The sequence below is a fragment of the Salmo salar genome, chromosome ssa13 (assembly GCF_905237065.1).
Source record: "Salmo salar chromosome ssa13, Ssal_v3.1, whole genome shotgun sequence".
NCBI classification, from domain to species: Eukaryota; Metazoa; Chordata; class Actinopteri; order Salmoniformes; family Salmonidae; genus Salmo; species Salmo salar.
Window position 1 is genome coordinate 66,061,865 of NC_059454.1, and position 25,806 is coordinate 66,087,670.

General features: G+C 41.4%; 1 protein-coding gene across 1 annotated transcript in view; it reads left to right on the forward strand.

Annotated features, from left to right (window-relative positions):
- LOC106567584 (calpain-5) overlaps positions 1-25,806 on the forward strand; it is a 62,616-nt gene that overhangs the window by 15,255 nt on the left and 21,555 nt on the right. Inside the window, exons 2-3 of the mRNA XM_014137084.2 lie at positions 10,517-10,689; positions 20,670-20,801. Coding sequence (XP_013992559.1) covers positions 10,525-10,689; positions 20,670-20,801 — 297 coding nt within the window. The 5' untranslated portion in view covers positions 10,517-10,524. The remainder of the gene's footprint in view (positions 1-10,516; positions 10,690-20,669; positions 20,802-25,806) is intronic.

Here is a 25,806-nt window from a genome sequence, read left to right on the forward strand (position 1 = left end):
TAGTGTTGGTCCAATGTTTCATGAGCTGAAATAAAACATCCCAGAAATGTTCCATATGCACATAAAGCTTAGTTCTCCAAAATAACATGCACAGATTTGTTTACATCCCTGTTAGTTAGCATTTATGCTTTTCCAAGATAATCCATCCATCATTGACCTGACTGCAGTTGAGTGTCGTAACCTTCGATGGCCACTGGCACGCTGGAGAAGTGTGCTCTTCACAGATGTATCCTGGTTTCAACTGACCGGGCAGATTGCAGACAGCGGTTTGCTGATGTCAATGTTGTGAACAGAGTGCCCCATGGTGGGGTTATGGTATGGGCAGGTTTAAGCTACGTACAACGAACACAATTGCATAAGTCTATGCTAGGTAAAGCTCCGACTTATCTCAGTTCACTGGTCACGCTAACAACACCCACCCGTAGCACACGTTCCAGCAGGTATATCTCACTGATCATCCCCAACACCTCATTTGGCCGCCTTTCCTTCCAGTTCTCTGCTGCCAGTGACTGGAACGAATTGCAAAAATCACTGAAGTTGGAGACTTTTATTTCCCTCACCAACTTTAAACATCAGCTACCTGAGCTGCTAACCGATCGCTGCAGCTGTACATAGTCCATCTGTAAATTGCCCACCCAATCTACCTACCTCATCCCCATACTGTTTTTATTTTATTTACTTTTCTGCTCTTTTGCACACCAGTATTTCTACTTGCACATCATCATATGCTCATTTATCAATCCAGTGTTAATCTGCTAAATTGTAATTATTCGCTCCTATGGCCTATTTATTGCCTACCTCCTCATGCCTTTTGCACACACTGTATATAGACTTTCTTTTTTTTCTACTGTGTCATTGACTTGTTTATTGTGTTATTGGCTTGCTTATTGTTTACTCCATGTGTAACTCTGTGTTGTTGTCTGTGTCACACTGCTTTGCTTTATCTTGGCCAGGTCACAGTTGTAAATGAGAACGTGTTCTCAATTAGCCTACCTGGTTAAATAAAGCTGAAATAAAACATTTTTATTTTTTTATCGATGGCAATTTGAATGCACAGAGATACCGTGATGAGATCCTGAGGCCCATTGTGGTGGTATTCATCCGCCGCCATCACCTCATGTTTCAGCATGATAATGTGCGGCCCCATGTCGCAAGGATCTGTACACAATTCCTGGAAGCTGTAAATGTCCCAGTTCTTCCATGACCTGCATATTCACCAGGCATGTCAACCATTGAGCATGTTTGGGATGCTCGTCATAGACTTGTACGACAACGTGTTCCAGTTTCCAGCAACTTTGCACAGCCGTTGAAGGGGAGTGGGACAACATTCCACAAGCCACAATCAACATCCTGATCAACTCTATGCGAAGGAGATTTGTCACACTGCATGAGGCAAATGGTGGTCATACCAGTTACTGACTGGTTTTCTCATCCACGCCCCTACTTCTTGTGTGTGTGACAAACAGATGCATATCTGTATTCCCAGTCATGTGATGTCCATAGATTAAGGGCCTAATTTATTTATTTCAATTGACTGAGGTCCTTATATTCTTTGAAATTCTTGCATGTTGCGTTTTACATTTTTGTTCAGTGTAGATGGTAATTGTACATGAACTACAAGATTGAGCTCAGGTGCATCCTGTTTCCATTAATCATCATTGAGATGTTTCTACAATTTGATTAGAGTCCATCTGTGGTAAATTCAATTGATTGGACATGATTTGGAAAGGCACACAACTGTCTATTAACAGTCCCACAGTTGACCGTGCATGTCACAGAAAAAACCAAGCCATGAGGTCGAAGGAATTGTCTGTAGAGCTCCGAGACAGGATTGTGTCGAGGCACAGATCTGGGGAAGAGTACCATAAAATGTCTGCAGCATTGAAGGTCTCCAAGAACACAGTGGCCTCCATCATTCTTAAATGGAAGTAGTTTGGAACCACCAAGAACTCTTCCTAGTGCTGGCCGCCCAGCCAAACTGAGCAATCGGGGGAGAAGGGGCTTGGTCAGGGAGGTGACCAAGAACCCGATGGTCACTCTGACAGAGCTCCAGCGTTCCTCTGTGGAGATGGGAGAACCTTCCAGTAGGACAACCATCTCTGCAGCTCTCCACCAATCAGGCCTTTTATGGTATAGTGGCCAGACGGAAGCCACTCCTCAGTAAAAGGCACATGACAGTCCGCTTGGACACAAGATTCTCTGGTCTGATGAAATCAAGATTGAACTATTTGGCCTGAATGCCAAGCTTCACGTCTGGAAGAAAACCTGGCACCATCCCTATGGTGAAGCGTGGTGGTGGCAGCATCATGCTGTGGGGATGTTCTTCAATTGCAGGGAATGGGAGACTAGTCAGGATCAAGGCAAAGATGAATGGAGCAAAGTACTGAGAGATGCTTGATGAAAACCTTCTCCAGAGCGCTCAGGACCTCAGACTGGGGCGAAGTTTCACCTTCCAACAGGACAATGACCCTACGCATGCTGCCAAGACAGCACAGGAGTGGCTTCGGGACAAGTCTGTGAATGTCCTTGAGTGGCCCATCCAGAGCCCGGACTTGAACCCGAGACCTGAAAATAGCTGTGCAGCGACGCTCTCCATCTAACCTGACAGAGCTTCAGAGGATCTGCAGATAAGAATGGGCGAAACTCCCCAAATATAGGTGTGCCAAGCTTGTAGCGTCATACCCAAAAATAATTGAGGCTGTAATTGCTGCCAAAGGTGCTTCAACAAAGTACTGAGTAAAGGGTCATGAATAGTTCTGTGAATGTGATATTTGAGTTTTTATTTTTTGACAATATTTTTTTATAAAAGCTGTTTTTGTTTTGTCATTATGGGGTGTTGTGTGTAGATTCATCCATTTTAGAATAAGGCTGTAACGTAACAAAATGTGGAAAAAGTCAAGGGGTCTGAATACTTTCTGAGAGCACTGTATTTTACAGCAAATGTCATGATGAAATAATTAAAGTATAATTGATCAAATTGTCACAAGAGGAGGAGCATTGGCGACCTTTAGAAAATGTAATTAATTGAAAATGAGTAACTCATTTCAGAAAAATAACTTGCTTTTCTATTAACCATCCTGGACGTTTCCAATGATGACATTTATATAAATCGTGTTGATTAATTCATGACTAAGTAAATTATGTGATGAATATATTATTTTTATGCAATGTCAAGGTAACCTGACCATTTCATTGATGTAAATTTAAATGTTTCAGGTGACGAGGTCACACAACACAGACAGGCAGGTGTGGAGACTGGGACAAGTCTCTATAGGATCAGAAGAAGAAAGAAAGATCTAAGGATTCATAAAAACAGGATCTAACCCAACTTGCATCGTGTTAGTCTCATTTAAAGAGTGAATACAAATGTATTGGGGATTAAAATAGATTTGTTAAGGGCACTAGACCTCTAATTCACACATAGAACTAGAAAATATTTCCTGAAGAAAATGTGTGCTTGCTTTAGTTGTCAACGTGTTTTATGGTAGTGGAAGACGTTGGCACACTAATGACTTGCTCCATTGGTAGTGTCTGACAATACCTTGTAGGCTATCCAGTAAAACCACACTTGTTACAATAGGCTACGAAGTAAAGCTAATGATGCTAATATTTTTGAATAGTAACATGTTTATTATGCCTACCATTAGCCTGTAGACCTATTGTTCAAATTCATAAACTTCTCTCCAATCAATTACATTTAAGCGTTTGGCCTATTAGCTGTTGATTGCTGCTAAACCAAATACATGACCGTGTATGTTCTCAAACCTCACCCCCGAGCTCTGGCCATCGACCCATTTGTGCTCGTCTTGCATGGAAGAGAGTGGGCGTGTGCCTGCATGGGGGTTTTCCCTCTGCAGTCTCCATCGAGACTGGTCTGCACCATCTGTGCCATTTTTTTTGGCTCCAACTGCAACCTCTTTATTTCCCCACGTATTCAGCTGATAAATGCAATCAGTGAGTCTGAATTGAATCAGCTGCCTTCGTCAATATTAGGGGCCGGCTATTTATTTTATTATGACAATATCAAATGTCGTATTTATCCATCTGTGAATAGGTTATTGATGGCAGCTATTGAGGGCAAACCCAATAGTTAGCCTCTCAAATGGTGGTGATGGCCTCCATTTGAAGTACATTTTTACCAGATGAGAACACCTCTGTAAAGCAAAGTTGATTTTGAGAGACTAGGAGTGTTGATCTAGGATACAGTTCCTCCTGTGCATGTGATCTTATTAACTGTGATTTAAAAGCCAAAACGTATCCTAAATCAGCACACCTACTCTGGAAGCGCTTGATAAATACGGGCCCATTCCTAGTAGGTGGTAGGCTTTTGGAAAGGTCCCCAGCTCTGAGAGCATATGGCACTGTAAGTCCATAGGCTGTGGCTGTTCCCAAATGACACCCGTTTCCCTATAAAGTGTACTACTTTTGACCAGGGCCCATAGGAACTATAGAAAATAGTGTTCCATTTAGTATGCACCCTGTGAGTCCATATTAATAAATGGAGAGAAGCAGAATGTGGACATGAATAATTCACTGGTTTAACGGTCGGATCTCGAAGTTGGGAGCTTTGATTGACAGCCAGCAGCTTAGGTGTTGTGCAACTTCTTTGTCAGTGTAGGCCCTATTCCTTTTACTGCCTTCAGTTATTGTCTAGGCTGGGTTACTACTGCGTAGCTGTAGCCTATAGGCAGACGTCATGTGTGTAGGCTACTGTAGTTCAAATGTCTAGCCAAAATGTTCATCAGAAAATAGGGTTGGCAGTAGGGTGTGTCCGTGTCTGCGTATGTGTGTTTACTGTTGTATAATTTCCTGGTTGGGTTTAAATTAAAATGATTCCTTATACCTCTGGAAGATGATGTATACTGTACATCCCTCGATACAAAGGTTTACCTCACTCGTCCAAGTTAATACGATTTTAAAACCTTTTTAGAGGTTTGATTTGGCATTCCTCCATTTTTGGTGATCTCATGTTGCCGGAGACCACTTCAAGATAACTTTAAAAATAAATAAAAAAATGTCATAACGTGTAAAGAATTTTGTTTTAACGTCCGTGTTTCCTTTTGATTAAATGTTTTATTTCATTTTGATTCAATGTTGACTTTCACGTGCTTCTGTTGCATTACGTGTCCATGTCAGAAAAAAAATATTGAAAGAAGACCAAATGTTATGTGTTTGCCTTTGAATATGTCATAGCAGGTCAGACTGAGCTTAGAGGAGTAGGGTAAAGTTGCCCCCTAGATGCTGATCTTAGGTAAGTTTAGCATTTCCCCCACTAATGGTTAAGGTTCGAATGGTGAGATAGGAAGCTGATCCTGAGTCTGTATCTAGGGGAATCTTCACCCTGGAGCAAAATGTGAGGCTAAAAACCTAAAGGATAGGGGGAAGTATACTGTTTGGTCTATGTGCTTCTGTATTCTACTTCCATTCTTCTCATCGTGTGTCTTTTAATCTTGCTGTTTTGTGTTTCTGGTTCATTTCTGGCAGTTATTGAAGTGTGTGGTGTGTTTGCTCTAAAGTTTGCCTCTAAAAGGCTTCTGCCATCCATCTTTTCCATGCTCCTGTGGAGAACGATTTGTCTGTGATTCAATTTTTCTTGTGTATTCCTGGCACATTTGAGACTGACAGTCAACATCAGAGACAATGTTACATGCTTAAAAAGACAAGTAGCCGAACTACCCTCACACACACACACACACACACTCCTCCTCTTCCCATTCTGGCCCTCCATAAGATCTCATTACTCGTCCTCTTCCCCACAGGCAAAAGAACAGTGTGTTTTCTTTAACCTAGTTGCCATGCAGAAAATCCTTCCCATTGGTTTATTTCCCAATGGCCTTTAGATTTTGTTGTTGTATGATTAAAGCCGATTTAAAAAGATAAAGAAACCAGCTGTGTAGCTAATAGATATCAGGGCTGGGGTCAATTCGAATTGAAACAGTAAATTCAGGAAGTAAACTTAAATAACAATTTTTATTTTAAATAATGAAAAAACACCATCTTCTTTCAATGAGTTGTCAATAAACTGAGGAGTAAAAGCTATTTATTTCAAAAGTTTATTTCAAATTGCAAAAGTGATTTAAAATCACTTCCTGCCTTCAATTCGAATTGACCGCAGCCTTGATTGATTTGCCTTTTGATTAGTCAACTCATTCTATGTAAGCCTGTTGGACCTGTGTGTATTGTGTAGGCAATTTGGCAGCCATTTTGTGTCATCACAGGCCAGTAGAAAATCATGAGTTTCAAATTAACCTAGAATAAAACATCCTGCTTGGTGTCTATGGTGATGGAGATTTGTTAAGTTCTTGGTCTCCTGTCACATCGTATGGTGAAGTCATCAACAGCTCGTCGATTTGTGGCTCCAAAGAGATTGGCTTGTTCCCTCAACAGCTCTGTCCCTTTATCTCTCTGTCTCTCTCTCACCTTGTCTCTCTCGCTCTCAATTCAGTTCAAAGGGGCTTTATTGGCATAAAAAAACATGTGCAAAAGCAAGTGAAATAAACAATATACAAAAGCGAGAAGACACAAAACAACAAAAACAACAATTAGAATTGAACAGTAAATATTGCACTCAAAAAGGTTTAAACAATACTCACATTTAAAGTGTTATTATTAGCTATGTACAGTGTTAGCAATGTGCAAGTAGTACAAATAGTAAGGGAAGATAGATAAACAGTTATATGTTAGTGGTATTTACAAAGTTGTTTGTGCTCCACTGGTTGCCCTTTTCTCATGGCAACGAGCCACAAATCTTGCTGCTGTGATTGCACACTGCGGTATTTCGCCTAACAGATATTGAGTTTATCAAAGTTTGATTTGTTTTAAAATTCTTTGTGGATCTGTGGGAAATATGTATCTAATGTAATGTGGTCAAACATTTGGCAGGAGGTTAAGAAGTGCAGCTTGGGGCCCATAGGCAGACCTGCCCCCCCCCCCCAATTCTTCCCAGACAGACTCCCCTTCTGTGTCTAGGATGAACAATTCATCTCTGTGGCTAGGCAGGTGGTGTTATCGTCCCAGCTTGAGTCCGGAACCTTGGTACTCCTCCACGCATCTCACCGGTCTTCTTATCAGTCAGGAGAGGCCTTGAGATTAGGGAGTCAGTCCACTACATAATTGCTCTTCTCATACACAGGGAAAACACATATTTCTATTTTGACAAATGAGCCATCTATTCATACTAAGATAATATAATGATATGAAACATATTGAGAAAATATGATAAAAACATATTAAGATATAAGACAGTTCTATAGGACACGAATGTATGATTTATCAGCTCTAACACATGGCTCCTATCCCACCCTTATGGACAGGCCCCCTGTTTACTTTCCCGCTGACCAAATAGCATTGCACATACAGTACCAGTCAAAACTTTGGACACAAATACTTATTCAAGGGTTTTTCTTTATTTTTACTATTTTCTACATCGTAGAATAATGGTGAAGACATCAAAACTATGAAATAACACATATGTAATCATGTAGTAAACAGAAAAGTGTTTAACAAATCAAAATAGATTTTAGATTCTTCAAAGTAGCCAGCCTTTGCCTTGACAGCTTTGCACACTCTTGGCATTCTCTCAACCAGCTTCACCCGGAATGCTTTTCCAACAGTCTTGAAGGAGTACCCTGCGGTCCAACTCATCCCAAACCATCTTAATTTGGTTGAGGTCGGGGGATTGTGGAGGCCAGGTCATCTGGTGCACCACTCCATCGCTCTCTGTCTTGGTCAAATAGCCCCTACACAGCCTGGATGTGTGTTGGGTCATTGTCCTGTTGGAAAACAAATGATAGTCCCACTAAGCGCAAACAAGATGGGGTGGTGTATCGCTGCAGAATGCTGTGGTTGCCATGCTGATGAAGTGTGCCTTGAATTCTAAATAAATCACTGACAGTATCACCAGCAAAGCACCATCACACCTCCTTCATGCTTCTCGGTGGGAACCACACACGCGGAGATCATCCATTCACCTACTCTGCATCTCACAAAGACCAAAGGACAGATTTTCACCGGTCTAATGTCCATTGCTTGTGTTTCTTGACCCAAGCAAGTCTCTTCTTATTGGAGTCCTTTGGTAGTGGTTTCTTTGCAGCATTTCGACCATGAAAGCCTGATTCACGCAGTCTCCTCTGAACAGTTGATCTTGTGATGTGTCTGTTACTTGAACACTGTGAAGCATTTATTTGGGCTGCAATTTCTGAGGCTGGTAACTCTAATGAATGTATTCTCTGCAGCAGTGGTAACTCTGGGTCTTCCTTTCCTGTGGCGGTCCTCATGAGAGCCAGTTTCATCATAGTGCTTGATGGTTTTTGCAACTGCACTTGAAGAAACGTTCAAAGTTCTTGAAATGTTTCGTATTAATTGGCCTTCATGACTTAAAGTAAGGATGGACTGTCGTTTCTCTTTGCTTATTTGAGCTGTTCCTGCCATAATATGGACTTGGTCTTTTACCAAATAGGGCTATCTTCTGTATACCACTCCTACCTTGGCACAACACAATTGATTGGCTCAAACACATTAAAAAGGAAAGAAATTCCACAAATTAACTTTTAACAAGGCACACCTGTTAATTGATATGGATTACAGGTGACTACCTCATGAAGCTGGTTGAGAGAATGCCAAGAGTATGCAAAGCTGTCGTCAAGGCAAAGGGTGGCTACTTTTGAAGAATCTCAAATATAAAAGATATTTTGATTTGTACAATTTTTTTTAGATTACTACATGATTCCATATGTGATATTTCATAGTTTTGATATCTTCACTATTCTACAATGTAGAAAATAGTAAAAATAAAGAAAAACCCTTGAATGAGTAGGTGTGTCTAAACCTTTGACTGGTACTGCAGATCATTCCATCTAACCCGTAAAACGTTCATCACTACTGCTAGGCCACGTACAGTATTTCATTTATAAACATACGAAAACGTGCTCAAGTCAGTCTGTCACTTTCCAACAATAGTCAAGGATTTTCTTTAATTTTGGGTCAGTCACGGTGGTCAGGTATTTGCTCTGTTTTTTGCTTGATTCTTTCCATTGTGTCAAATAGTTATTTTTTTGCTTTCTCTTTTGGTTGGATCTAATTGTGTTGCTGTCCCGGGGCTCTGTGGGGTTTGTTTGTGTTTGTGAACAAAGAACCAGCTGGCTGAGGGGACTCTTCTCTATGTTAATCTCTGTAGGTGAGGGCCTTGTGGTTGAATGTGTGGGCATCACTTCCTTTTAGGTGGTTGTAAAATTGAACTGCTCTTTTCTGGTTTTGATAACTAGCGGTTATAGTCCTCATTCTGCTCTGCATGCATTGTTTGGGGTTTTGCATTGTACACAAAGTATATTTTTGCAGAATTGTGCATACAGTCTCAATTGGGTGTTTGTGCCATTAGTGAATTCTTGGTCTGTCTGTCTGTCTGTCTGTCTGTCTGTCTGTCTGAAGTTTTGTTTCTAATTGTTCCTAATTGACCTCAAAGGACTTAATGTTTGCTAATGTTTTCTACCCAACACCGTTCTTTTGTAGCTGCAAAGATGTTTCTGCTCTGTTTTAATGTTTACAATGGTGCTTGAGGCACAGCTGTCAGTCAGGTTGAGAGTCCGTTTGTGATATACAGTGCATTTGGAATTTTCAGACCCCTTGACTTTTTCAAAATGTTATTATGTTACAGCCTTATTTTAAAATGATTAAGTAAAATCTATCTAAAAAACAATACCCCATAATGACGAAGTGAAACGTTTTTTAGAAATTTTAGCAAATTTGACAATAAAAAAACAAATACCTTACTTACATATGTATTCAGACCTTTTGCTATGAGACTCGAAATTGAGTTCAGGTGCATCTTATTTCCATTGATCGTCCTTGAGATGTTTCTACAACTTGATTTGAAATCCACCTGTGGTAAATTCAATTGATTGGACATGATTTGGAAAGACACACAGCTGTCTATATAAGGTCCCACAGTTGACAGTGCATGTCAGAGCAAAAACCAAGCCGCGAGGTCGAAGGAATTCTCAGTACAGTGCATTTGGAAAGTATTCAGACCCTTTGACTTTTTCCACATTTTGTTTTACGTTACAGCCTTATTCTAAAATGGATTAAGTAATTTTTTCCCTCATCATCAATCTACACACAATACCCCATAATGACAAAGCAAAAACAGGTTTTTAGAAATATTTGCAAATTAATAAAAAATAGAAAGACCATTTACTCAGCAATTTATTGAAGCACCTTTGGCAGCAATTACAGCCTTGAGTGTTCTTGGGTAAAATTGTATTTTACTTTTAGTTTGCTCTGAGCTTAAATTAATGGTGGAAGTTGGATATACTTTTTCCAACCACAGACATTTTGTAGAAACACCCAATTCTGAATTGAATGTCCAATAGAATTTGTCAATAGTGTAGCCTACCCAAATAAGGTACACTTTTATAAAACTGACACATGCTAATCTTCAAGGATATCAGAGACTTGTTGGTAGGAGGTCAGTTCCAGGTCACTAACAGAACCCCCTGTCTTTTGTGTCTGGTCCGTACAGGCTGTAGGATGTTCTCATCAGTGAAGGCCTTCGAGGGGCAGCAATACTCCACCCTGAAGAGGCAATGCCTTGCCAGTGGTCTTCTGTTTGAAGACCCACACTTCCCCGCCTTGGACGACACCCTCTTCTACCAGGGCAACAGGATTGGACGCGTGCACTGGAAGAGACCCCAGGTGAGGGAGCTTTCTGGCTATCACACACACTAATACTACTACTACTTCTTACACTAATATAAAAAATATTTTTAAAGCTGATTTTATTCATGGTTTATTTGGTAAGGGACATATTCAAGGATCTGATGATTTGGACAGGGTCCTACTGAAGGCTTTGATGAAGGCGATTTATGCCGAAATGTAAGCCTTTTGTTTGTTTGTCCCATCAATAAATCTATCCAATTTACAGATGACAGCTTTGCACACTCTTGGCATTCTCTCAACCAGCTTCATGAGGTAGTCACCTGGAATGTATTTCAGTTAACAAGTGTGCCTTGTTAAAAGTCCATTCGTGAAATTTCTTTCCTTCTTAATGCGTTTGAGCCAATAAGTTGTGTTGTGACAATGTATGGGTGGTATACAGAAGATAGCCCTATTTGGTAAAAGACCAAGTCCATATTATGGCAAGAACAGCTCAAATAACAAAAAGAAACAACAGTCCATCATTACTTTAAGACATGAAGGTCAGTCAATCTGGAAAATTTGAAGAACTTTGAACGTTTCTTCAAGTGCAGTCACAAAAACCAAGCGCTATGATGAAACTTGCTCTCATGAGGACCTCCACAGGAAAGGAAGACCCAGAGTTACTTCTGCTGCAGAGAATAAGTTCATTAGAGTTACCAGCCTCAGAAATTGCAGCCCAATAAATGCTTCACAGAGTTCAAGTAACAGACACATCTCAACATCAACTGTTCAGAGGAGACTGCGTGAATCAGGCTTTCATGGTCGAATTGCTGCAAAGAAACCACTACTAAAGGAAACCAGTAAGAAGAGAGACTTGCTTGGGCCAAGAAACACGAGCAATGGACATTAGACCGGTGGAAATCTGTCCTTTGGTCTGATGAGTCCAAATTTGAGATTTTTGGTTCGAACCGCCGTGTCTTTGTGAGACGCAGAGTATCCAGGCTGCATCACATCCGGCTGTGATTGGGAGTCCCATATGGCGGTGCACAATTGACCCAGCGTCGACCGGGTTTGGCCGGGGTAGGCTGTCATTGTAAATAAGAATTTGTTCTTAACTGACTTGCCTAGTTAAATAAAAGTTAAATAAAAAAAAATATATGTGGGAACTCCTTCAAGACTGTTGGAAAAGCATTCCATCAAGGCAAAGGGTGGCTACTTTAAAGAATTTAAAATCTATTTTGATTTGTTTAACACTTTTTTTGGTTACTACATGATTCCATATGTGTTATTTCAGCGTTTTGATGTCTTCACTATTATTCTACAAAGTAGAAAATAGTGAAAATAAAGAAAAATCCTGGAATGAGTAGGTGTGTTCAAACTTTTGAATGGTACTGTACATTGAATAAACATCTTTCCAATGCATTGCACATTAGTTTGTTTAGCTCATGCAAATTTTTAACCGCTTAACACACAAACACACACAGCCTCACTTCCTGTGTGAAACCACAGACTAGAACTGTGAAAAAGGAGACGAAAGTTGCTGAAATATGACAACCAATATGGTATTTTTTGTGAAGGTTTGTTGTTTTTATAGATTGATACAGGGTAGAAGTAAACTGAGATGAGGACATGAAGGAGAGGGATACAACTCAGAAAGTGGTACAGTTGTGGATCAAACCCCTGCCTCTAGGGGTAATGTGTGGTCTGGGGCCGGCAGCACTACCACTAGACCAGTCCTCGGCACCAATATATAGTAGCAGTCACTCAGAATACCAAAGACATCTGTCTTGCCAAGTACACTGACTGTAGTCTACTAGTGTGTGGTGTGTGTGTGTGTGTGTGTGTGTGTGTGTGTGTGTGTGTGTGTGTTTACATCCACACACACACACACACACACACACTCAGACTTTCCCACAGAGGCACCAAACCAACACATGCTAAACAGAAGCACTGTCTTGTAGCGGCTAACGGCTGGTGCCTATGGCCAGACAAAGTGTTAGGAAGTGTCCAAGTAAATTACTCCTCCCCCTCTCCTCCTTCCCAAACCCTTCTCCCCCACTTCTCTCCTCTCTTCCTGACCAAAGCGCTGCTTATTCCAGAGTCTCGGAGCAGCTAGAAATGGGAAGTGTGGTGCGGCACGGCATCCATTAGCCATGACAGTAGCCGTTCCACTCACAATCTTCCTTTGTTGTCATCGCATTTCTCATTCATTTTTTTTTCTCATTTATGGTGGTTGTTTTTCTTTTGATGGTTTTGATGCTTCTTTGTGTTTCTCGTTCTCCGTGGTCAATTTCAGTTATTTCAGGCAATTTCAGTTGAGGTATTTCAGTATTCAGGTATTAAGGCAAGATGCTAATGGTCTGAAATGTCTTCCCCAATACTTCAAGCAGTTGTAATTTTACGGTTTTAATGTGTAACAGATAGTGAGAAGAGGTGGGTTAAAAGTGAGTGAGTCATTAGAGTACACATCCGAAACATCAACTTATACATTTTCAGTTTGTTTACAGACTGTATTTAAAAGGATACTTTGTGATTTTGGCAATTAGTCAGATGAACTTCCCCAGAGTCAGAGGAACCCGTGGATACCATTTTTATGTCTCGGTGTCAAGTATGAAGGAAGTTACAGGTAGTTTTGTGAGCCAACGCTAACTAGCGTTAGCGCAATGACCTCTAAGTCTATGGGTATCTGCTAGAATGGGGAGGGCTAGGGGATTGGGGGGAATGTATGGGGAGACTCGGATGGATGCGTGGGAGGGCGACTGATAATCACCTTCGGTTGCTGGGTGGGATGGGTTGGGGTTATCTTTGTATGCATGTCTTTGATTGTTTTGTACCTGTAACCCCCCCCCGATTAAAAAATGACAAAACTAAATAACAAGTTGGTCACAAACAATATATTAAAGTACAAACAGCATTTAGTGCAACGTTTTTTAAACGGCACTTGGATATGTTTATGGCCTCAAGACAGCGGAGCATGCAGGCATAAATAAGAGGCCTCTATAAAATGCTCCTCTCTCTCTCCCTTCTCTCTCTCCCCTCTCGGTTCTCTGTCTCTCTCGTCTCTCTCTGCTCTCGGCTCTCTACTGCAATCCCTCTCAGCCTTCTCTCCCTACTACATCCACTCTGGCCTACAGATTAGTTGTGGTTATCTATGACATGACTGACAAGCAATAAAAACACAGAGCCCATTTATCTGGGCTCGGTTCGCTGTCCTCCCAAGCCAAACCTATCTGGGCTAAATGAGCTCCCTGATCGTTGTGGCAGTTTTATTGATCTAGTCTGACCGTCATCGACTAGCCTGGTGCTATGACTCTGGCTGCAGGGCGGCAACTGATTTGGTCACAGAGGTACTATGAAGCGGAGTGGCAGCTCTTCAGTACAAGGTAAATTATTTTGTTAGCCATCGCCAGCATTAGCCATGACACCGTTATTTCTTACCCTGTAGGGAGACAGACAGATCAGTAGGCAATTTTTTATTTTTTTTTACAGCCGGACCAATCCACCCAACAGATATTGGGGGTGAATATTGGAAGTGAACATACTCCTCTGTAAAATAGCCTGTTCCAGCTAGCACATAATGTTCTGAGAACCATATGTTTCTTAGAGCTAGGTTAGATTGTGGTTGTCCTATGGTTATTTTGCACACAACCTTCAACACCTTTCTGGGAATGATGTAGGATAGTTGCTTTGAAACATTCTCAGCACATTTAAGGAACTTGACAAAAAAACATTACTTCATTATTTTAACAGAACGTTTCCTTAAAGTTCAAACATGGTTACATTTAATTAACATTTTGGTAATGTCCTAGGAACGTTCTTCAGCTGCTTCGACATTGGGAATGTTCTCAAATAGTTCAGAGAACGTTAAACAATGTTTTTCTGTGGGAAGTTCAATACATCAGCATAACGTTTCCTACAGGTTTCCTCATGGTTCTATTTAAAGTCATGGTCTCAAATTGTTGTGTAATGTTCAGAGAACATTCTGAGAATGTTATTTAAAAATAATAATACATTCCATTCTCAATGTTAACAAAAATTTCCATTAAAAACCACAAGAATGTAGTAACGGTCAGAGAATGTTCTAAGAATGTTATTAAAAATATATACATTCCGTGTGTTAGCCGCGCCCACTAATTGGCCACATCTGATCTTAATGAGTGCTTATTTTTGTTTTGAAATGGGGTTTGTTTGCATAGACTGAAATGAACAGCTTTCTGAGTTAAAAAAAAACATTGCATGCTAGCTCCATCCTGGAGGCGTAGTGAAGTAATTCCATGGATAGAGAACAGAAGATGATCGGTTTGAATCTCACTGACGCCGTGCCACAATTAAGCAATAAGGCCCCAGGGGGTGTGCTATATGGCCAATGTACCACGGCTACGAGCTGTTCTTAGGCAAGATGCAACGTGAAGTGCCTTCATACAACCCTTAACCGTGGTACATTGGCAATATATCACAAACCCCCGAGGTGCCTTATTGCTATTGTAAACGGGTTACCATTGTCATTAGAGCAGTAAAAATACATGTTTTGTCATACCCGTTGTATACGGTCTGATATACCACGGTTGTCAGCCAATCAGCATTTAGAGCTCGAACCACTGTTTATAATAAGAAATGTATGTGTTTGTATGATTAATGCCTAAGCAAATGAATTTCCATGTGTTCTATCTGTGCTTTGAGTTCAAAATAAGCTAGCAGAAAACTTTCAGGGAATCATAATAAAACGGTTTTAGAAGCTTCCTGCAACCCAAAAATGTATGTTCCCAGACAGGCGAAATTTTCACTTCCGTTCTCAGAACGTTAAAAAAACACGTTCAGTTTTACCGGTCAGGAAACTTATGGTCTCGTTCCCTGAACCTATGGAAACCAAAAATGGACATTCCCACAGCTTCCAAAGAACCAAATGTGCTAGCTGGGGTGGCTAATGCAATGGAATGTATTTTTTGTAATGCCCGTTCAATCAACAAATCACGGCCCATATTGATGGGTAGGTACACTTCCTGTTTTTACTTCCTGCTTTGCTCCTATGGGTACACTCGCAATGGCCGCCAGTCCACCCATTATGCCGTCATCGACTTGAATGGGGACACCCGTTCTATTCATTATATTTCTATGGCAGCACATGCACAGAAAATGTGCATCTAATGGGGACTCTGCAGTGGCAGTGCAGTGGTGGGGTTCTCCTCTCCACTGATGAAAAGTTGGCTTTTACAGCAACCTGCTTTCATCTGCATCAGCAAATTACTGACCTTGGGTATGGTGTGGACACAGACACACACGTGCACACATGCATGCACTGCGCACACACTTTCTCCCTCTCTCTCATCTTAAGTCCATTTCTCCATCCATCTCTCACCACCAGCCGACACTTCAGAGTCAACGTTGAACTGTATTTACGACCTCATCTAAACCCATTTCAGTACAGCGGTATTGAGCTGTATTGATCGGCGGTCTTGTAAAGATAGGGGGGTGACTGGGACAGGCAATGTAACATCGGTAACGTTTTTTTATTAAACGTTTTTGTAAAACATGCACCTTACATCGGATCATCTTGAAACGTTCTCTGTAAAGCTAACTTTCATCAAGGTTTTATATGGTCTGTATTTGGTTTCTCACCTTTTCATCGTCAGCGTAACATCCATAATGGATGCATTCACCATATTGTGTGTGCTTGCTTTGAGATGTATTCTTCAGAACTTTACTGATGCAATTGTTTATCTGGGAAATGAGGTGCTCTAGCTAAGATTCTCTTGGAAAATATATGCTGAAATGCATTTGTCATATATGGCAGTACTACACTGAACAAAAAATATAAACGCAACATGTACAGAAAGTCTTGGTTTCTTGAGCTGAAATAAAAAGATCTGAGACATTTTCCATACGCACAAAGAGCATATTTCTCTCATGTAGTGTACAAATTTGTTTACATCCCTGTTAGTGAGCATTTTTCCTTTGCCAAGATAATCCATCCACCTGACAGGTGTGGCATATCAAGAAGCTGATTAAACAGCATGATCATTATATAGGTGCAACTTGTACTGGGCACAATAAAATACCACTCTAAAATGTGCAGTTTTGTCACACAACACAATGCCACAGATGTCTCAAGTTGAGGGAGCTTGTGATTGGTATGCTGACTGCAGGAATGTCCACCAGAGCTGATGCCAGATAATTTAATGTTCATTTCTTTACCATAAGCCGCCTCCAACAACGTTTTAGAGAATTTGGCAGTACGTCCAACTGGTCTAACAACCGCAGACCACGTGTATGGAGTAGTGTGGGTTAGCGATTTGCTCATGTCAACGTTGTGAACAGAGTGCCCCATGGTGGCGGTGGGGTTATGGTATGGGCAGGCATAAACTACAGACAATGAACAGAATTGCATTTTATCGATGGAAATTTGAATGCACAGCGATACCGTGATGAGATCCTGAGGCCCATTGTCGTGCCATTCATCCGCCGCCATCACCTCATGTTTTCAGCATGATAATGCACAGCCTCATATCGTAATATTAGGAAGGTGCTCCTAATGTTTGGTATACTCAGTGTATATATTAAGATAAAGTATCTGTTAGGGTGTGGTGCCTGGCTGTGTATACTATTCAGCCTACCTGTGATTATGCAATCCTAAAGTACTATGCCTTCTGCTGACATTTTAAAGCATTCCAAATGACAACAAATGTGTTATGATAGATTACCATGAAGACATCTTTATGATTTTAAATGTTTATTTCAGACTCTCTAGCATCCATAATGGAGGGTTACCTAAGAATGACAAACTCCCAGACTTTTGCTAATACAGTGCCTTGCAAAAAGATTCAATCCCCTTGGTGTTTTTCCTATTTTGTTGCATTACAACCTGTAATTTAAATAGATTTTTATTTGGAGTTCATGTAATAGACATACACAAAATAGTCCAAATTGGTGAAGTGAAATAAAAAATTTGTTTCAAAAGATTTCAAAATGAAAAGTGATGCGTGCATATGTCTTCACCACCTTTGCTAGGAAGCCCCTAAATAAGATCTGGTGCAACCAATTGTCTTCAGAAGTCACATAATTGGTTAGATTGCACACAGGTGGACTTTATTTAAGTGTCACATGATCTCAGTATATATACACACCTGTTCTGAAAGGCCCCAGAGTCTGCAACACCACTAAGCAAGGGGCACCACCAAGCAAGCGGCACCATGAAGACCAAGGATCTCTCCAAACAGGTCAGGGACAACGTTGTGGAGAAGTACAGATCAGGGTTGAGTTATAAAAAAAATATCCAAAACTTTGAACATCCCACGGAGCAACATTAAATCCATTATAAAAAATGGAGAGAATATGGCACCACAACAAACCTGCCAAGAGAGGGCCACCCACCATAACTCACAGACCAGGCAAGGAGGGCATTAATCAGAGAGGCAACAAAGAGATCAGAGATAACCCTGAAGGAGCTGCAAAGCTCCACAGCGTGAGATTGGAGTATCTGTCCATAGGACCACTTTAAGCCGTACACTCCACAGAGCTGGGCTTTATGGAAGAGTGGCCAGAAAAAAAGCCTTTGCTTAAAGAAAAAAATAAGCAAACACATTTGGTGTTCGCCAAAAGGCATGTGGGAGACTCCCCAAACATATGGAAGAACGTACTCTGCTCAGATGAGACTCAAATTGAGCTTTTTGGCCATTAAGGAAAACGCTATGCCTTGCGCAAACCCAACACCTCCCATCACCCTGAGAACACCATCCCCACAGTGAAGCATGGTGGTGGCAGCATCATGCCGGGGGGATGTTTTTCATCGGCAGGGATTGGGAAACTGGTCAGAATTGAAGGAATAATGGATGGCGCTAAACACAGGGAAATTCTTGAGGGAAACCTGTTTCAGTCTTCCATAGATTTGAGACTGGGACTGAGGTTCACCTTCCAGCAGTACAATGACCCTAAGCATACTGCTAAAGCAACACTTGAGTGGTTTATGAGGAAACATTTAAATGTCTTGGAATGGCCTTGTCAAAGCCCAGATCTCAATCCAATTGAGAATCTGTGGTATGACTTAAAGATTGCTGTACACCAGCGGAACCCATCCAACTTGAAGGAGCTGGAGCAGTTTTGCCTTGAAGAATGGACCAAAATCCCAGTTGTGCCAAGCTTATAGAGACAAACCCCAAGAGACTTGCAGCTGTAATTGCTGCAAAAGGTGGCTCTACCAAGTATTGACTTTGGGGGGGAGAATAGTTATGCATGCTCAAGTTTTCTGTTTTTTTTGTGTTATTCTTTGTTTCACAAAAAAAATATATTTTGCATCTTCAAAGTGGTAGGCATGTTGTGTAACTCAAATGATACAACCCCGCCAAAAATCAATTTTAATTCCAGGTTGTAAGGCAACAAAATAGGAAAAATGCCAAGTGGGGGTGAATACTTTTCCAAGCCACTATATGAGGGAGGCAGAGGGAGGAGGAGGGTCGGGGGGAGAAAGAGAGGGATGCTAGGAGATGGAGTAGGATGTCAGAACCACGGCACCAGGGATCTGTTCGCACATTGTTGGTGGGTAAAGTCCCTACACACACACACACACACACACACACACACACACCGGCTGAAAATAACAATTGCCTCACACTTGGTGGGTGAGAAACCCCCCCGAAGAGAGAGGTAGATAATAACACACACGCACGTCACACGTATCAGTGTCCACATAGACTCGGGGTGTGTCTGAAAGGCTACCTGTCCCTTATATAGTGCACTAAGGCAGACGAGAGCTCTATGGGTCCTGGTCAAAAGTAGTGCACTATATAGGGAATAGGGTGCCCTTTCGGACGCAGCCTCAAAGATATCCCACCACATTATTCATGCAGTCTCCCACCTATCACTATTGACTGCAGATCCTTATTGGGATCCTCTAAGGAATTTTAGTAGCCTGCATGTCAATACTCAGGTCTTCTCTGCTTTAGCCCACTCCTGTATTTGCCTGGATCCCAGGACCCAAATTAAGAAAGCTACAGTATTTTCTAGTTAATAGTTAGCAATATTGCTTAAAGGCCTGCTCTTCAACCATGCAACTGTTATCACAGCTAAAGCAGAACCAGTCTAGTACCTTGGGTTAGTTTGAGTGCTGTCTGTCTCTGTGTTGTAGGTCGGGGGTAGTTGTAGCTCTATGTGGGGTAGTTTTAATGCTGTCTGTATGTGTGTTGTAGGTCTGTGGTAGTTTTAGTGCTGTCTGTCTCTGTTGTAGGTCTGGGGAAGTTGTAGCCCTATGTGGGGTAGTTTTAGTGCTGTCTGTGTGTTGTTGGTTGTTTTGTGTCTGGTGTGAAGAGGTTGTTCCGGTGGGGCTCAGGTTGGCGCGGCCCAGATAAATCCGTGTCCCTGTAGAATCCTCTTGTGTCGCCACATAATTCACCACAACACCTCTCAGACCTGAGACAGACTTATCAGGGTCAGGGGCTCTCTCTCCTCTCTTGCTCTCTTGCTTTCCCCCTCTCTCTCTCTATAGTTTCTCTCTCACTCTCTTAACCTCATTCCGCTCACTCACTGGAACTCTCTCTCGCTCTCTCTTTCCCCCTCTCTCCTATCTGTCAGTAGAGGCATGTTGTGTGTGTGTGTGTGTGTGTGTGTGTGTGTGATGGATAGAAGTGGAGTGTTTTGCAGAGCCTCATCTAAATTCCCATCGATTAGGAGCCGTAATTAAAGAGTCCCGGCCATGCCTGGCCTGGCAACTCACTCCATCCATCTGTCTTCTCTCTTTCTTTCATCCTCCCTTTCTCTCTTTTTTCCCTCTCCCTTTTTCTCTCCATCTATCCATATTTCTCTCTCTTTCATATATCGTTCCCTCTTTTTCTCCTCTTACTGACTCTTTCTCGCGCTCTCACTCTTTCTCTTCATCTTCACCTAACAATCTCTTTTTTCCATTCTTCCCTTTCGCACTGACGAACCTCACATTTTTTGGGGGTCGATAGGCCTCATGTAACCTTTCTAACTCTCTCTCCCTCCCTTTCCCTCTCCCTTGCCTCCCCCTTCTTCCTTCTCTCTCACTCTCCCTCCTTCTCTCTGTGTAGGAGCTCTCTGAGGACCCTCACCTGTTTGTGGATGGGATCAGTGCGCACGACCTGCACCAGGGCCAGCTGGGAAACTGCTGGTTTGTGGCGGCGTGCTCCAGCCTGGCCTCCAGAGAGTCCCTGTGGTCTAAAGTAAGTGTGTCTGTGGGTGGGGAGGGTTGTGTGCGCCCGTGTGTGACATGTGATCTTAAACAAGAGATGCACACTCTTTCTTAACTATAACACACACACACACACACAATACCCATTAGGCCCCATTACCTGGTGATGAAGGGATAAACAGGGGAAAACTCCTCTCACCAGAAGCATCATTAGGATAAATCAACACCTATCTATAACACTCTCAGTAGAGTTGAAGTACACTGCCATGGTCATTTGTGGCATCCTTCAAGCTTAGAACTCAGTCTGGTGTTTAGGTCAAGTATCAAAGCAGACTTTTCCGGTCCACCCGGTTGTTTTGAAAGAATGAATGTGTGGGTATCTAGCATTCTTTCATGACACCTTCAAGTTACTGGATGTGTGTACCATGTTGTAGGTCTAAAGCCCTATTAGTTCAGGACTAGTATTACTGTATGTCGGTTCTGAAATTATTACCCCAGCATGTCCGTTTTTTCCAGTGGACAATTCGGACGGGATTAGTTTTACCTAATGAAGAAAATTATTATAATTCAAAATGTCATGTTCTTAGCGTAAAGATATTTCAGCTTGTCTAGGGAAAGCCTAATATTGGCTTAATGGCCTACAGTTCTGAGAAAGCCAAAATAATAATGCATATCAATAAGAACCATGAATTGTAGTCTATGCAGATATTTAATTAACCTCTATGGGCTAGGTGGGACGCTAGCGTCCCCCCCGTGGTGCACTCCATCAACAGCAGGTGCATTTCAAGAGCGGCAAATTTGAATCCAAATAAATGTCAAAATTCAACTTTTTCAAACATACAACTATTTTACACCCTTTGAAAGATAAACATCTCCTTAATATAACCACGTTTTACGATTTCAAAAAGGTTTTACGGCGAAAGCATAAATTTAGAGTATGTTAGGACAGTACATTTACAAGAGTTGTGTGTAATGTTTTGTCAATTCAAAGACAGGGTCACCAAAACCATAAAACCAGCTAAAATGATGCACTAACCTTTTACAATCTCCATCAGATGACACTCCTAGGACATTATGTTAGACAATGCATGCATTTTTAGTTCTATCAAGTTCATATTTATATCCAAAAACAGCGTTTTACTATGGCATTGATGTTGAGGAAATCGTTTCCCTCCAATAACCGACAGTCAAGTCAACACCACAAATTAAATAATTAAAATTAGAAAACATTGGTAAAATATTATATTGTCATTTAAAGAATTATAGATTTACATCTCTTGAACGCAATCAACTTGCCAGATTTAAAAATAACCTTACTGGGAAATCACACTTTGCAATAATCTGAGCACTGCGCCCAGAAAAATACGCGTTGCGATACAGACTAGACGTCATGTTGGGGAGATCTAAAATCGAAAATACTATGTAAATAATCCATTACCTTTGATTCTCTTCATCAGATGTCACTTCCAGGTATCACAGGTCCATAACGAATGTAGTTTTGTTCAAAAAAGCTCATCATTTATGTCCAAAAATCTCCGTCTTGTTAGCACATGATCTAAGCCAGCCGGACTTCTCGTCATGAACGAGGGGAAAAAATATATTTACGTTCGTTCAAACATGTCAAACGTTGTATAGCATAAATCATTAGGGCCTTTTTTAACCAGAACATGAATAATATTCAAGGTGGACGAATGCATACTCTTTTATAACGTATTGGAACGAGGGTACCCAACATGAACTCGCGCGCCAGGTGTCTAATGGGCCATCATCGTTCCATGGCTCTTGTTCGGTCAGATCTCCCTCCAGAAGACTCAAAACACTTTGTAAAGGCTGGTGACATCTAGTGGAAGCAATAGGAAGTGCCAAAATATTCCTCAGCCCCTGTGTTTTTCAATGGGATAGGTTTAAAGGTAATACAACACATCAGGTATCCACTTCCTGTCAGAAAATGTCTCAGGGTTTTGCCTGCCAAATGAGTTCTGTTATACTCACAGACACCATTCAAACAGTTTTAGAAACTTTAGAGTGTTTTCTATCCATATATAATAAGTATATGCATATTCTAGTTACTGGGTAGGATTAGTAACCAGATTAAATCGGGTACATTTTTTTTATCCTGCCGTGCAAATACTGCCCCCTAGCCCTAACAGGTTAACTGACGTATTTGGCATTTTATGAATTAATTGGCACAATATCGTCCTCTTATTTTTTTGAAAGAGAATTAGGCACGGGAAAAGTTGATATGTGACAAAACAGTAAATTAATTTGTAGGCTACTTGCGTTAGACGCGTAACTTGACGGTGGACGTAGAAACTGGTAAATTTGACCCCCCCCCCCAATAATATACCATGATGAGTTTGATTGATTGGAAAAACAATCTGCACTGTAAAAAAAAAAGGCTTTATGTGGCTTTGCACCACAGTACTCCTAATTTTATGATTGGATCCCTCTGCTGCCAAATGCGCCTGATCCCCAGAGGCAGCCGACCCGTTGGTGGTAAAGGGGAAAAGAGTTGAGAACGGCATGTAAGGACATTAGAGAAACACACAATTTCTCCTCTTAACCTTTTCATTGGTCTGCGATGCATTGGTTTGGCCTGCAGTAACAGTTCAGCATCACGCACAACCCACTCTCTCTCTTTCTCTTTGTGGTGTTTACTGAGGAGAGGTATTCACAAGCACTCCAATGTAAACATTTTTTGAAAGTTTAAAAGTTAATGAACATTTCATAAATGTATTCCTGTTGTTGTGTAACTAGCGAACCATTGGTGAAGATATGTGTAAAAATTGTTTTATACAGAGTAAAACAGTATAACGTTAGCTAACGTTAACTATCTAGCTAGCTAAACCAGCACCAAAGCTAGCACACTATCTGGATCTTCTCCTTTTCCTTTTATTTTTTGTTTAAATTTGTATATATTTTTTTACTTTTACCCATTTTTCTCCCCAATTTCATGCCATCCAATTGGTACTTACAGTCTTGTCTGATCGCTGCAACTCCCGTACGGATTCGGGAGAGGCGAGGGTCGAGAGCCATGCGCCCCCCGAAACACGACGCAACCAAGCCGCTCTGCTTCTTGACACAATGCCACACCAATGTATCGGAGGAAACACCGTACAGATGGCGACCGTGTCAGCGTGCATGCGCCCAGCCCGCCACAGGAGTCGCTAGAGTGCGATGGGACAAGGATCTCTAGTGGCACTGCTAGCAACTGCGATGCAGTGCCTTAGACCACTGCGCCACTCGGGAGGCCCATCCTTTTCCTTTTCAACAGCATTTTCAGATGAGTAGCACTCAGTGAGTTAGTGCTCACCCTGGTGTAAAAGTAGCTAGTGCCCTTAATGGAGGTGCCAACCCCAAAGAAGAGAAAGTGCAGGAAATATGATTATTTTTGGGAGTGCAGAGGACTGTAAGTAAATGAAGGAATGTTTACATAGCTAGCTAGCTAAGCACACTGTGCAATTCATAATAGATTGGTAGCTATGTAGTCAGCTAGCTAGCTATAAATAATTTAGGTAATAAAAGCAGTCTAATTCGTGTTAATAAGCTAACCCCATCATTGCTAAGGCCAGTCATTTTTGTCATATGATAAAGGTATTTGGTCATATGATTATGACAGGGGTCAACTACAGGCAGTAGAGAGCGCGAGAAAGAGAGCACCGCCCATGTTGAGGCAGGGAGATAATGAACAGGTGAGAGTTCAAGTTATAAGGAACTATCAGTTCAACTCCTCTTCTTTGCTGACTGAAGCCCAAGTGCAACAAAACAGTTGATGACTGCATTCTCAATTGATTTGGTTGCCATGGCAAGGGTCAGAGACAGGCAGTAGAGAGAGTGTGTGAGAGAGCACCGCCCATGTTGAGGCAGGGAGAGGAAGAACAGGTCATTAGGTGCGAATTTTTATTTATTTTAAAAAACGTTTTTTTTACCTTTATTTAACTAGGCAAGTCAGTTAAAAACAAATTCTTATTTTCAAGGACGACCTAGGAACAGTGGGTTAACTGCCTTCAGGGGCAGAATGATAGATTTTTACCTTGTCAGCTCGGGGATTCGATCTTGCAGCCTTTCAGTTACTGGCCCAACGCTCTAACCACTCGGCTACCTGCCGCTATAAGGCAATTTAAGTTATAAGGCACAACAATCAGTTCAACTCCTAATCTTTGCTGACTGCAGCCCACATGCTATAACAAATGTTTTGCCTGTATTTTGATTATATGCCCCGGACCCCCCTAGAGTGAACCCATTGACCCCCACCCCCCATATGCAACATAAAGTTACGCCCTTGCCTGCATAATACTTGGTTTTAAGCATACATTTGCTGTCATGTTCTTAGCCTGTTAAACCCTGCAATATCCCTCAAAACACAGGGATGACGATTCGCACAAGATAAGCATTATTAGAGGAGCTGGCAGTTTGGGATAATATGGGAAAAAATAAGAAACCTGCTCACTGCTCTTGCAAGTATCACTGCTCTTCATTAAGCTTTGCGTATCGGCCTCGAGGCATGGGATAATAACCTTACTGCCCAGTAAAATATTACTGACATGGCAGATTCGGACGGGACTAAAATGACGGATGTGGTCATTTGTGCTCATGCACATAATTACATTACCTGAGCTCCCTCAGTAAAACTAATCCGTCCAAATAGGACTTAAGCTTTGTTATAAGACATTATAAAGGCTTGTACATGCTTATTACAACTTAGAAAGCATTATACCTGCATGCTTTAAGTAAAGTGTTACAACTCAGTAATTAGCTTTTTGTTTTTTATTTAAAATGTACTGTACATAAAGCCGTGTTAACAGATTTGGAAAGCTTGCGCTATTTCAGCAGTTTTGTTTTCAGGACCACAACTACTTCTATCACCAGAGTGAGGATGAGGAATTCATGATTTACATAGAAATATTTTACATAGAAATACAACCCAATCAACTTTGACCTACTGAAGATAAAGGCATGTTGTCCAACAGTACAACAATATGAACTTGGTGCGTGCGTGACCATGCATTTCCATGATGGAAGCAGTGCAGTGATGG